This window comes from Dendropsophus ebraccatus, chromosome 15, assembly GCF_027789765.1.
Source record: "Dendropsophus ebraccatus isolate aDenEbr1 chromosome 15, aDenEbr1.pat, whole genome shotgun sequence".
Lineage (NCBI taxonomy): Eukaryota > Metazoa > Chordata > Amphibia > Anura > Hylidae > Dendropsophus > Dendropsophus ebraccatus.
Window position 1 is genome coordinate 34,764,603 of NC_091468.1, and position 12,734 is coordinate 34,777,336.

At 42.6% G+C, this 12,734-nt stretch overlaps 1 protein-coding gene across 1 annotated transcript in view; it reads right to left on the bottom strand.

Annotated features, from left to right (window-relative positions):
- SOS1 (SOS Ras/Rac guanine nucleotide exchange factor 1) overlaps nucleotides 1-12,734 on the bottom strand; it is an 86,343-nt gene that overhangs the window by 37,066 nt on the left and 36,543 nt on the right. Inside the window, exon 2 of the mRNA XM_069955213.1 lies at nucleotides 5,454-5,579. Coding sequence (XP_069811314.1) covers nucleotides 5,454-5,579 — 126 coding nt within the window. The remainder of the gene's footprint in view (nucleotides 1-5,453; nucleotides 5,580-12,734) is intronic.

The following is a 12,734-nucleotide window of genomic DNA, read 5'->3' on the forward strand; positions in this document are numbered from 1 at the left end:
TGTGAGTGGAAATAAATAGATCAAGTCAACCTGCAAAAAAAGTTTCAAAAATTCTACCAAGAGTGGAAAAGTCAGAGAGAAGAAGGAAACATTGTCTAAACACCCACAAACATGTCTATCCAATAGCTCTTCTTTCTGATTCCCCCATCCCATAAGGGTATGTTCACACTGAATAAAACAGATGGAGAATCCCGCCTGCCTCAGTGTGACATTGCTTCTCTATGGGAGAGTGTGCGCTCCTCTGCTGCTGCCTCTCTCCGCTCAGAGAAGTGACATGTCCCTTCATTGAGCGGAGAGCGGTGGCAGCGGAGGGGCGCCTGCTCTCCCATGGACGGGCTATGACACACTGGGGCAGGCAGAAAGTTCCACCGCGGAATTCTGCCTTATTTACTCAGTGTGAACATACCCTATGACCCTGTTCACACTGAGCAACAACGACGGAACCCTGCCGTGCTCAGTGTCCTGCATTGAGTGAATGAGAGGGCGCATGCTCTTCCGCTGCCGGCGCTCTCCGCTCAGAGAAGTGACGTCATTTCTTTGAGCGGAGAGGGGAAGAAGCGGACACGCGTGCGCCCTCTCATTCACTCAAAGCGGGACACTGAGCACGGCGGGATTCCGCAGCGGAGAGCTAAGGGTGCATGCACACTGAGGAATAGATGAGGAATTGAAGCAGAAAGTTTTCTGCCTGAAATTCCTCGCCTATTCGGCTCTGGTAGAATAGGAGCAGAATTCGAGCAGAATGCAAGCGGAATTCAAGCAGAATTTTAAGCAGAATTCAAGCCCCATTAACTTCTAAAGGATTCCTCTAGCGGAATCCACGCAAAGAATTGACACACATTGACGTGCATTTTTCCTCGGAATCCGCTTGAAATTCTGCGAGAATTGCTTAGCGTGCATGCTCCCTTACTTCTTAATAAAACACTGTCACAGCCTTGAATCAGGCTAGAGTTGGCATAAGGGCTTATTGCTTATTGGGAGAACTGTTCTGCTAAAATTTTACATAAGCTGGCACATAAGGCTAAGTTCATACTTAGGCCAAGCTCTCCGCCACGGAATCACACCGTGCTCAGTGCCCTGCAGTGTCTGAAAAAGTGAGGGCGCGTGTGCCTCTGCTTCCTCCCCTCTCCGCTAAAAGAACTGACATGACGTGCGGAATTCCTCTGTTTTTGCTCAATGTGAACTGGGCCTAAGATGGAAGTGTCTAGTGTATTATGGAAAAGCAGGCAAAGGAGGAATATGAATATGCTAAAATGAAAGTATAATGGTGCATCTACACAGAGAGATTTATCTGACAGATCTTTGAAGCCAAAGCCAGGAACAGACTATAAACAGGGAAGAGGTCATAAAGGAAAGACTGAGATTTCTCCTCTTTTCAGATGCATTACTTGCTTTGGCTTAAAAAATCTGTCAGATAAATCTTTCTGGGTAAACGTGCCATTAGCTATTTATCTGTAACACCGAGGAAACTAACAATATACACTTGAGAGAAGTCTTATAATGTCAACCGGTGTCATTTATTGCATTCTAATTTAAATGGCTAAATACATCAGTGATGGCATTTTAGTTGGTGACTACTACTTTTTGCTATACTACTATATGCCCATGGCTACATTGGCTGTTTATTAGCATAAGATTACCACTGTATTTGCACACTATATAGGCATCATAGGGCTCTCAGTGTGAGTAGTGTGACACAGCACATACTATGTATATTATCCAATAAAATATTTTTTTTTTTCAAATTCAAAAGTTTTATTAAAGTTTTTCAGAATACAATAAAATCGACAACCAGGCATAAAAAGGCACAATAAGGGTGCAGGAAAGAGCTATCAAACAACAATCTCCGCAGGCCTGCAATTTAACCGCAGAAATGAGGTGGAACCTGCAGATGCTAATACATGCAACAATATGACATAAAACATAAGGAACACTTCGAGGACGTGTATCAAACAGCTAATACACATGCGGAACACTAGATATAAACTACATGATGAGCCATTCTAGACCTGCTTTCGACATCAATGGCAGCAGTTTAAGGAAGTAACAAGAGGGGAGGAGGGTGGAAAGACAGAGAACGAAGGGGAGGAGGGTAACACATGAAAAAGCGGTATAAAAGAAGAACAAGATGGTGAAGAGAGTACGGTGGTAAAAGTATGCGATCCATTGTCACTTACTCAGTTGTAAGCAGAACCCAGGAGGCCCGGACGCCCCGGAGCCACACCAACCCATATCTATTGCTGCCAGGAGAGAGGGAAAAGGGAGGGATATGTGTAAAGATTAAGGCTGGGCTAGTCCAACCGTGCGGTATCTGGGTGAGGACAGAAAATCCAACCAGGCAAACCAGGTGGATGTGTATGAGGAAACCTGTTTCGGGGTAACCGCAAGCAGGTCTTCCATATGCTGGATATGGGTGACCTCCTTGAACCACTCCTCCAGGGACGGGACATCCGAAGTTCTCCAGTGCCTGGGGATTACCGTTTTGGCGGCTTGCAGCAGGTGATGAGCAAGAGACCGCTTATATTTCTGCTGAGCCATAGGGAACATGAATAACAGGACGGATTCAGGGGTGTTGGGGATGAGGACGCCCGTGATGTCAGAGATGAGGGAGAGCACTCGTGTCCAGTAAGACTGAAGACGAGTGCATCCCCACCAGATATGAGCCATAGTTCCCGGCGCACCCGTACACCTCCAACACACGTCCGGAACCAGTGGGAACCACCTGTGGAGAGTAACAGGTACTCTGTACCACCGAGTTAGTATTTTGTAACAGGTCTCCTGTGCTCTCGTAGCAATGGATGTTTTGTGCGTGAGGAAAAAGCATCGGGACCACTGTTCTTCAGTGAATTGTTTACCTAATTCTACCTCCCACTTCCTACAGAAGGGGGGAAGCTCGTCCGATCTGGCTGAGATCAACTGCCCATAGATAATGGAGATAGAATGGGTAGGGGGAGAGGAGGATGTGCAGAGACGCTCAAAATCTGTGAGGGGTCGGGAGAGGCGTTTGTCCCTTGATATGGAGGAATGGAAATGGGTGAGCTGCATGTAAGCGAACGGTGCCCTAGCAACCGTGGCCCTGTCTCCCAGAATGGCAGGGAGAGGTTTGAGGGAACCTTTGTCTAAGACATGGACAAAGCGTAGAGGAGTGTGTTTAGAAAACCCCAAAAACGGGGTGGAGGAGGCACCGGGGGGAAACTCGTGGTGGTCAGTTATAGGTAGGAGGGGGCCCAGGGGATCAATCAGGGGGGTCCCGACCCGACCGACATGGAGGCTTGCCAACGTGTGGCGGGTGGAGAAAGACATGGCATAGGTATCCGACACAGATGGGGCCCATATCCAGGGGAGAGTGGCAAGGGATTTGGAAGAAAGTGCCTGGGCCAATCGGACCCATAGCTTGGTTCTCTCGTTGTGGACCATATCTAGGATCCTAGCATGGACACAGGCCATGTAATATACGCGGCAGTCTGGGAGACCAGTACCCCCCATGAGTTTAGGTCTGGTAAGAATCGGCCTGCCAAGACGAGAGCGCCGGGAGGCCCAAACAAAGGTCCCAAAGCATCTCTGGATTTGATGGAAAAAAGAGGAGGAGATAGAGATCGGTATAGTTTGCAATATATCAATAAAGTATTTTTATACAGCTTGGGGGGGAGGGGGTTGTTCTGTCTGTAACAGTAATTTTCAAGAAGAAGAACATATATTTCTATGAAGAGTTTTCCTTTAAAACTCTTACAAGAAATACCGGTTCGCCTATTTAGTAATTAGTGGAAGTTTGCAGAAACCTAACGGTATATTGCGACACATAATGCAAATCGTTCTTGCAATCTGAGAAGCATCTACTGTAATTCTACACAGAGGAAGATCCAGATGGTGTCCACCCCAGAGTTCTCAGGGCCCTATTACACCAACAGATTTCTGACAGATTATCTGACAGAATGGATTTGAAAAGAGGAGAAATCTCAGTCTTTCCTTTATGACCTGCTCTCTGTTTATAGTCCATTCCTGGCTTTGGCTGAAAAAAAATCTGTCAGATAATCTGTCAGACATCTGTTGGTGTAATAGGGCCCTTAACTGATCTGTACAGCAGGAAAGGTTCCCAAAGTTATACTCATATACAAAAAGGGGAGTAGGAAAGAGGCAAGTAACTACAGGCTAGTTAGCTTGACATCTATAGCTATATAGCTATATTAGAAAAATCATCAAAACTTACATACATACAGAGAGAGAGAGAGAGAGAGAGAGAGGATGATTAACTGTAAACCCAGCATCGCCTTATTGAACATGTCAGACTAAGGCTGGGTTCACACTGCGTTTTTTTCATCCGTTTTTTTCATCCGTTTTTTTTGCAAACAACAGATGAAAAACGGATTGCAAAAAACGGATGCATTTGTGTGAATCCGTTTTGATCCATCTTTCCATTGACTTCCATTATAAAAAAAAAATGTTTCCGGATCAGTTTTTTTTGACGGACACAAAAACATTGCTGACACTATTTTTTTTGTCCATTAAAAAAACGGATTAGTTAAACGTATGCTAAAACGCAGTGTGAACCCAGCCTAATCACATTGATTTCTTTGACTATTCCACAAAAGTGCTGGATGAGGGTGGTGCTGTGGATATCGCCTATCTGGACTTCAGCAAAGCCTAAGATACAGTTCTTCATAAAGAGCTGACAAGTTATAGAAAACTGGACTTAAGATCATATTTGATGGCCTGAGCGTCTTGGTAAATGAGCAGCAATCTCTTTGATCGGCGCTCACTTACTGAGCCCATTACATGGCTCTGTATCTGTGCAGTCAGATCACTAGATTGGTGGTGCGGCTCTTTGCGTCAATCAGCTGTCGGCCGAACATTACCAATTACAAAGGGATATATGTAGTCGACAACCTATGGTTTTTATGTAGTCACAATTAAGCGATCCGCTGACAAACAAGTGTTTACTAGTCGTCAAAAGAACAACGTAATAAAGCACTTGGGGGCAACAAGTGGTATAAGGGCAGACTAAATGGCGGGGTGGTCTTTTTCTGCAGTCTTATGTTTTTATATTCCTGGTTGGTCCACACAGTCTGATCCCAGGACATTACCCAGCCGAACCATCAGCCAGATAAGATTACTAGACACAATTCTGGCAATGTGATACTTGAATATAATTTTACAGTAAGGGAATTAAATAAGGCACCCACTGTAACTATGCCTTCTATCCATGTGACCACCTTCACCCTGCAGACAATGCTATTTTTACAGAACAACAAATTCACGGCTATTGAGAAATATGCAGACAATCTGCTGAATAAGCAGAAATGGTGAAGTTCCAAATATTTCTGCTGCAGAGAAGCAAGGGGCTTGATGGGTATTTGGCCACTGAACACCGCACTTACTGCAAAAAAAAGAGAGGAAAACGCAGACCTTTTACGTGGCATCTTTATGAGCAGATCAATATATAAACTATTTCTGAGTACCTCAACATCCAGAACACTGCGGGGCTGCGCTTGGCAAAGCATGCTGAGCAGCTGCAGAATTAACTCTTCAACGTACTGGAGAGCATCCTCAGCTGATGCCAGGTTGGGATGGACCTGTACTTGAACCTGCAAAAAACAGCATAGAAGCAGATTATAGGTCTATCAGTCAAACAACCGCTTTATTATACATATGTGCGTGTACATGTATGTAGTACATTATTCATATACGGTACTGAAATATTTATTACAGATGATCACAACTGTAACGACTGTTCGGCATTTGAATACCGGTGGCTGAAGAAGTTGGATGCAACCTATGGCCATGTCTGTCTCCATGTTTCCAGGACTCCATAGGGCTGCATCCAACTTCTTCAGCCACAGGTATTCAAATGCTGCCCCATTGCATAATCTTTATATATTGTTTTCTCCCCAGTTAATATGAGGTCCCTTCAATTTTGTCAAAACCAAAGCAATGTGACAGCAAGTAACCAGCAACACCAATAGTGACCACAGGATTACTAGTACGTACACTTTTATATGGGGGAACAAGAAAAAGTTGCATTTTTAATAAAAGAGGAAGATCTTAAAAATGTTATCACATATAACCAAGCTATATATACATTTCTCTTTTTTTTTAGTCATCATATTGGAGAGAAGTAGAGCATCAGTATTGCCTGTACTTCACTCACATACAAAGTGATGCATCAGCTTCTGTTGCTGGTGAAGTCCATACATACTTATCTGCTTATTATGATCTGTTCACACAGGGCAGATGTGCTGCAGCAGTGTCAGTACAGTAGCTCTAACTATTTTGGGGCTCCCGGCATTGTAATAAGTGATTATGCCAGGAGTTCCGTGGTCCAGTCCCTAGCATACAGTCCGTGTATGGACCGTATTTGCCAAATCTGCTTTTTTTTCCCAATCTGAGGTTAGGGGTGATCAGAAATAAAAGTAAACAAATCATCTTCAAAACACATTGACATGGTAACCAAATTTCCTATTTGTTTCTAGACTAAAAATTAAATAACTTTGCAACTAGTTTTCAATAAACATCTACTCTTTAAGGTCAGCAGCTTTAGGCAGATGTGTGTGTCTCCATGGTTACAGACTACAGACCTGTGTAGTCTGAGATTACAGGGGCAGCACAGCTGTTTCAATCTGACAATGTAAAATTTCAAAATAGATTTTGAATATTTTTCTGTTTCAATTGTTTTTTATTGAAAATTTGTAGAACTTTTTAGTTTACAAACAATAAAGTCAGATGAATAAACAAAATTATCCACATAAGAGTATAGGAGTTGGGTTCACATATCCAACATAGTAATGAACAAAGATAACAACCAGTAAATATTTTTCTGAAGTCTGCACCAGTTACTCCTGTTTCATTCCAAACTTAAATGTTATACTGATGGGCTAAAATGGTTTAAATCTGCTCATAGATGGTAAAGAAATTTGTGAACCCCACTAAGTACAGGGACTTATAGGCTGGGTTCACACAGCATTTTGCAGTATGTATTTTAGCACATATAATGTGACAAATTTTGTGCCTCTAAAAACACATGCAACATGACCAATGGATCGCAAAGTGTTTATTTTTGTAACTGTCGTCTACACTACGGATTGTGGGAGTCCAGAGTGCATCTCAAAGTGTCACTGTCGTGTGTGTTTTTTTTTTTTTTTTCAGAAATCAATAGTACAGGCGATTTTAACCCCTTAAGGACAGAGCCAATTTAGATTTTTGCGTTTTCGTTTTTTCCTCCTTGTGCATAAAAGGCCATAGCAGTTGCATTTTTCCACCTAGGAACCCACATGAGCCCTTATTTTTTGCGTCACTAATTGTACTTTGCAATGACAGGCTGAATTTTTGCATAAAGTACACTGCGAAACCAGAGAAAAATTCAAAGTGTGGTGAAATTGAAAAAAAAAACGCATTTTGTTTATTTGGGGGAAATGTGTTTTTATGCCATTCGCCCTGGGGTAAAACTGACTTTTTATGCTGGTTCCTCAAGTCGTTACGATTAAAACGATATGTAACATGTATAACTTATATTGTATCGGATGGCCTGTAAAAAATTCAAACCATTGTGAACAAATATACGTCACTTAAAACCGCTCCATTCCCAGGCTTATAGCGCTTTTATCCTTTGGTCTATGGGGCTTTGGTCAGGTGTCATTCTTTGCGCCATGATGTGTTCTTTCTATTGATACCTTGATTGCGCATATACGACTTTTTGATCGCTTTTTATTACAATTTTTCTGGATTTGATGCGACCAAAAATGTGCATTTTTGCACTTTGGGATTTTTTTTGGCGCTTACGCCGTTTACCGTACGAGATCAGGAATGTGATTAATTAATAGTTCGGGCGATTACGCACGCGGCGATAGCAAACATGGGGGACTTCTAGTATATACACTTTGATCTCTCATTGAGATCTCTGCAGCATATCTATGAGATCGGCACTCGTTTGCTTTCGGCTGCTGTAGCCGGAAACAAACGAGAGCAGAGTCGGGGACGGCGCCATCTTGGAGCGGTCCCCGGCCGGCTTCAGAAACTGAGATCGCTTCTCCGGGATAACATCCCGGAGGAGCGATCTCCGCCACTAGACACCAGGGAGATGCTGGATCCGGTAATCGGATGCAGCTGTCATGTTTGACAGCTGCATCTGATTACTGTATTAGCGGGCACGGCGATCTGACCGTGCCCGCTAATACCAACGGTCTCGGGCTACACGCGGCACCCGGGACCGCCGCGGTTCAGAGCGGGGTCGCCGCGCGGCCCCGCTCTGAACGCCCTTACCGGCAATAGGGCGTACCTATACGCCCTTTGTCATTAAGGGGTTAAGAAACTGTGTAATTGGGTTTATTAGGCAAATATGCCAATATCTTTATTCAAAAAGACTTTCCCCAGGTCCCCCCTCCCTCCTCTCTCTCATTCACTGCTGATTATCAGGAAATCTCGACTCTTTTACATCAGTCGAGCCCTGTGAAACCTATGGAGAGGGGAGGGGTAGGAAGGAGTTTAGTCACCAGCAGAGAGCAGAGAACAAAGGATTACACAGTGGGAGCTGTGTGAAAGCCGGTATTCAAAGGTCAGAGAGGTCAGTGCTGACTTCAGAGGAGATAGGCTGGTGATGTAGCTGTAAATTAACTCTTTGTTGTCCTGTTTTGGTGACTCATCTCCCTCCACCCATTCCCTCTCCATAGAAAACCATGAAGACATGGGGAGAGCTTCAAACTGCTTTTTCATGATAAAAAAAAAAAAAAAATTCAGCTAATAAACCCAATTACAAAGTTTCTTAAAATTGCCTGTACTATTGATTTCTGAAAAAAAAATAAAAAAAAAATTAAACTTTAACATTAAAATAGTAAAATAAGTGACAAAAATCTGAGGTTACCCATGTATTGCATGCTGCAGAATATGCAGCAAATAATTTACAATCCTGCAGTCATACACTGCCCCAATGCAGTCATACATCTGACACAATAGGCAAGCAAAACATTAGAAAGCAGATGCAAGCAATGGTGTAACACACAAATCACTAAAGCAAGAAATAGCATTCAAAGTAAAACCTATATATTTTTTAAGATTTGAAAATCCTATTCTCTTGCATTGCACTGCAGATTTCTAGGGATTTTCTATATAAAATATGTGGGAAATCTTCAGTAACCCTGCCCCATGTGAACATAGTCTTACAGTAACTGCATAAAAAAAGGTTGAATGCATATCCAGCCGTGCAGGCCGAATATATATATATACCTCAGCTGTGTTCACACATGACTATGTGGTTTTTGGGTTACAACCACCTTCTTACGGAAGGTCACATGACCGGCCTCAGTTCCAGGAACGCTATTTTGCCCTCTCATAGTTCTGCCTAGTAAGTTAGGAGGAACATGCATTGAAAGCAGTTTTCTACTACAACAGTCTTATCTTGAGAAGCGGTTAGTGTTTTGCTGACCGCTGTTCTGTGACTTGCATGTAGAGAATTGGCAGAATAGCAGTCCCCTCTGGTTACCCTGTTATTAAGGTAGGGTGATGCTTTTTAGCTTTACTTCACTAGTATCTTCACTGAATGACACTGTTACTAGAAGTGATCGTCGAATGAGAGATTCCCAGTAACAGAACAAGCAAGCCCCCCCTCACTCCAGATAGGTGCCCTGTCACTAGGATTTCCACAAATATCTACTGAAGGCCTATCCTAAAGGAGGAGGATATACAAGGGAAATCATTTAAAAGTATTAACAGTGGCGTCTATTTATGAAGAATACCTATCGTTACATACAAAACTGTTACTTGTTACTCCTAAGGCAGATGTGTGGTAGATGTAATACTACAGTATAATGTAATTCAGCCATAAATGCAGCACCCAAGAGAATGTGTGCGTCTTTTTCCTCTGGAAATTTTTTCCTTTGATGCAACAAGTATGGCTGCATTAGCAGTCATGGACGCAGATTAGCCACATTAAACAGGGCTAACCAGCGACAATAAGTCACATGTCACGGTCAATTCAATATGCAGCAAAATTCTCAGCGCATTTAACAGCAGCAATATGGAACACATTGCTGACACACTATCAGCTATCTCTCCCCATATAAATATATACTCTGTAACAATTCTGTAACATTTACAGATGCTCCCATAGACCTCTATGGGTGAATCCGCGCCATAGGTACGGTCAGCACTAGGACAGATTGCAAATCAGTGAAAGTACAGACAGTTCAAATAGCCCAATAGAAATCAATGTGCCCTAAATTTGTCTGTAATTGCGGATTTGCAATCACGGATACATTTACGGAATGTGTGAATGAGACCTAAGGGTGGGTGTTCTCAATAAGACAGAACTACCATAATTCCTAAACTGTCCTGGTAAGCCACAAATGATCTCTGCAATTGAAGCTCAGGGCAAATGTAGGAGCCTAGATTCTTCTTTATAGACTGGAAACCATATCATAAATGTCTGGACCAATCCTACCGGAGTAGTAGCCGTTTGGCACTTCAGCCCCAATCTTAGAGAACAAAGGGATAGGTATAAAGCAAAACAGGCGCACACCCTCATAATGAAAATTCAATATACCTTTATTAAACAAACATCAATGATATAACACAACAACAATGAGACTAGAATCCCTATACATGATTAGAAACAAATACAAACCAACGAACAACATGGGAATACCAGACAATATAAGGTGAACCCCCCAGGTCTACAACCCAATTATAAATATAAACCAAACCTTCCCAAATAAATAAATACCAAGAAGCACAAAAGAAATTAACAACTATAAATATAAAGTACTATGGCTCAAAAGTGCAATCACAGAGAGAAATCATCATCCTATTTCCAAAAGAAGGTGCAACACAAAAATATATATGTATGTATAAGAGCTGATAAATTCATATCACCATGTGCATGGGAAGGGATGGAAAATTGGGGTGACCCATGATGCCCTACGAGTTACGTCCACCAGGAACTTCGTCAGAGGTAGGGAGTGTCATATAGGGATCCTATTTATACACAGTCAATGATAGATGATTAATCAAATAATACATGTACCTGGCATATTGATTACATTATGAACTTGCAAGAAGGAGCAAGATGGCGACCGCGGCTGCGCATGTGCAAAAAGAAGCCTGGCAATATGGAAGCCTCCATCCGGCTTCATGTGGGTCAAGTACGTCACTTCCGGTTGCGCGGCTTCTAACACTATATACAAGCTAAAGTAATCATGCAAATACAAGACGAAACACATATACTTAGGTCTCAGAGGTGAAGGAACCCTTCTCCCCTATAAATACACAGACGCTGGCAATAGACTACTTTTGTCCAATATCAAAGATGGACATGAGATAACTTCCGGTATATACTCCGTACTCCAATGGATATAGTCTTCCACAGTGATCACAATATCGCTACATTAAGGTTTCTAACAGCGGCGGCCATGTTGTAGATCATGGACTTATAACACAAACCTAGTATAGCGATTTGGCACTTCAGCCCAAGGACGGCCCCCCCCCCTTCCTCTAAGATGCCCATAGACGACCAAAGGACATACAGACAGGTTGTCTTGTTCCAAGCTGAATGCCAGATATAGTTTACACAGCCCCAAAACTCTTCTTCATGTATAGTGGCAGCTGATAGCATTTTAAGCAGCCACCCTAATACCTCGGAGCACCTCCTAGTAAGCCAGTCGCTTCCACAGTTTACTCCTCAGGGAGTCAGAAGGGGTAATATACTTTAAATAAGGTAAATCTGCTTTTTAACTTTTACCACTAAAACCCCATAGAGCTTACAATTCACATCATTAGACAACGCAACATGTCCCTAAAAGTCCCCAGCAATGACCAGATCCATTAAACTGATAGGCTATGATTAATAATGCATGCTAGAGGAGACTTTCCTGCAATTCCTTCTCATCTACCTGCTGTAAAATGACAATCCAGCTTACAATTACCATTAATGTGTCACTTCCGTAGTAAATGGCCATCACCACAGTCAGGAAGAGATGAGGGCACAAGAATGACACAGACCTGACACAGAACATACACATATTTATATATATATAAATATATATATATATATATATATATATATATATATATATATATATATATATATATATATACATATACTCACCGGCCACTTTATTAGGTACACCATGCTAGTAACGGGTTGGACCCCTTTTGCCTTCAGAACTGCCCCAATTCTTCTTGGCATAGATACAACAAGGTGCTGGAAGCTTCCTCAGAGATTTTGGTCCATATTGACATGATGGCATCACACAGTTGCCGCAGATTTGTCGGCTGCACATCCATGATGAGAATCTCCCGTTCCACCACATCCCAAAGATGCTCTATTGGATTGAGATCTGGTGACTGTGGAGGCCATTGGAGTACAGTGAACTCATTGTCATGTTCAAGAAACCAGTCTGAGATGATTCTAGCTTTATGACATGGCGCATTATCCTGCTGAAAGTAGCCATCAGATGTTGGGTACATTGTGGTCATAAAGGGATGGACATGGTTAGCAACAATACTCAGGTAGGCTGTGGCGTTGCAACGATGCTCAATTGGTACCAAGGAGCCCAAAGAGTGCCAAGAAAATATTCCCCACACCATGACACCACCACCACCAGCCTGAACCGTTGATACAAGGCAGGATGGATCCATGCTTTCATGTTGTTGACGCCAAATTCTGACCCTACCATCCGAATGTTGCAGCAGAAATCGAGACTCATCAGACCAGGCAACGTTTTTCCAATCTTCTACTGTCCAATTTCGATGAG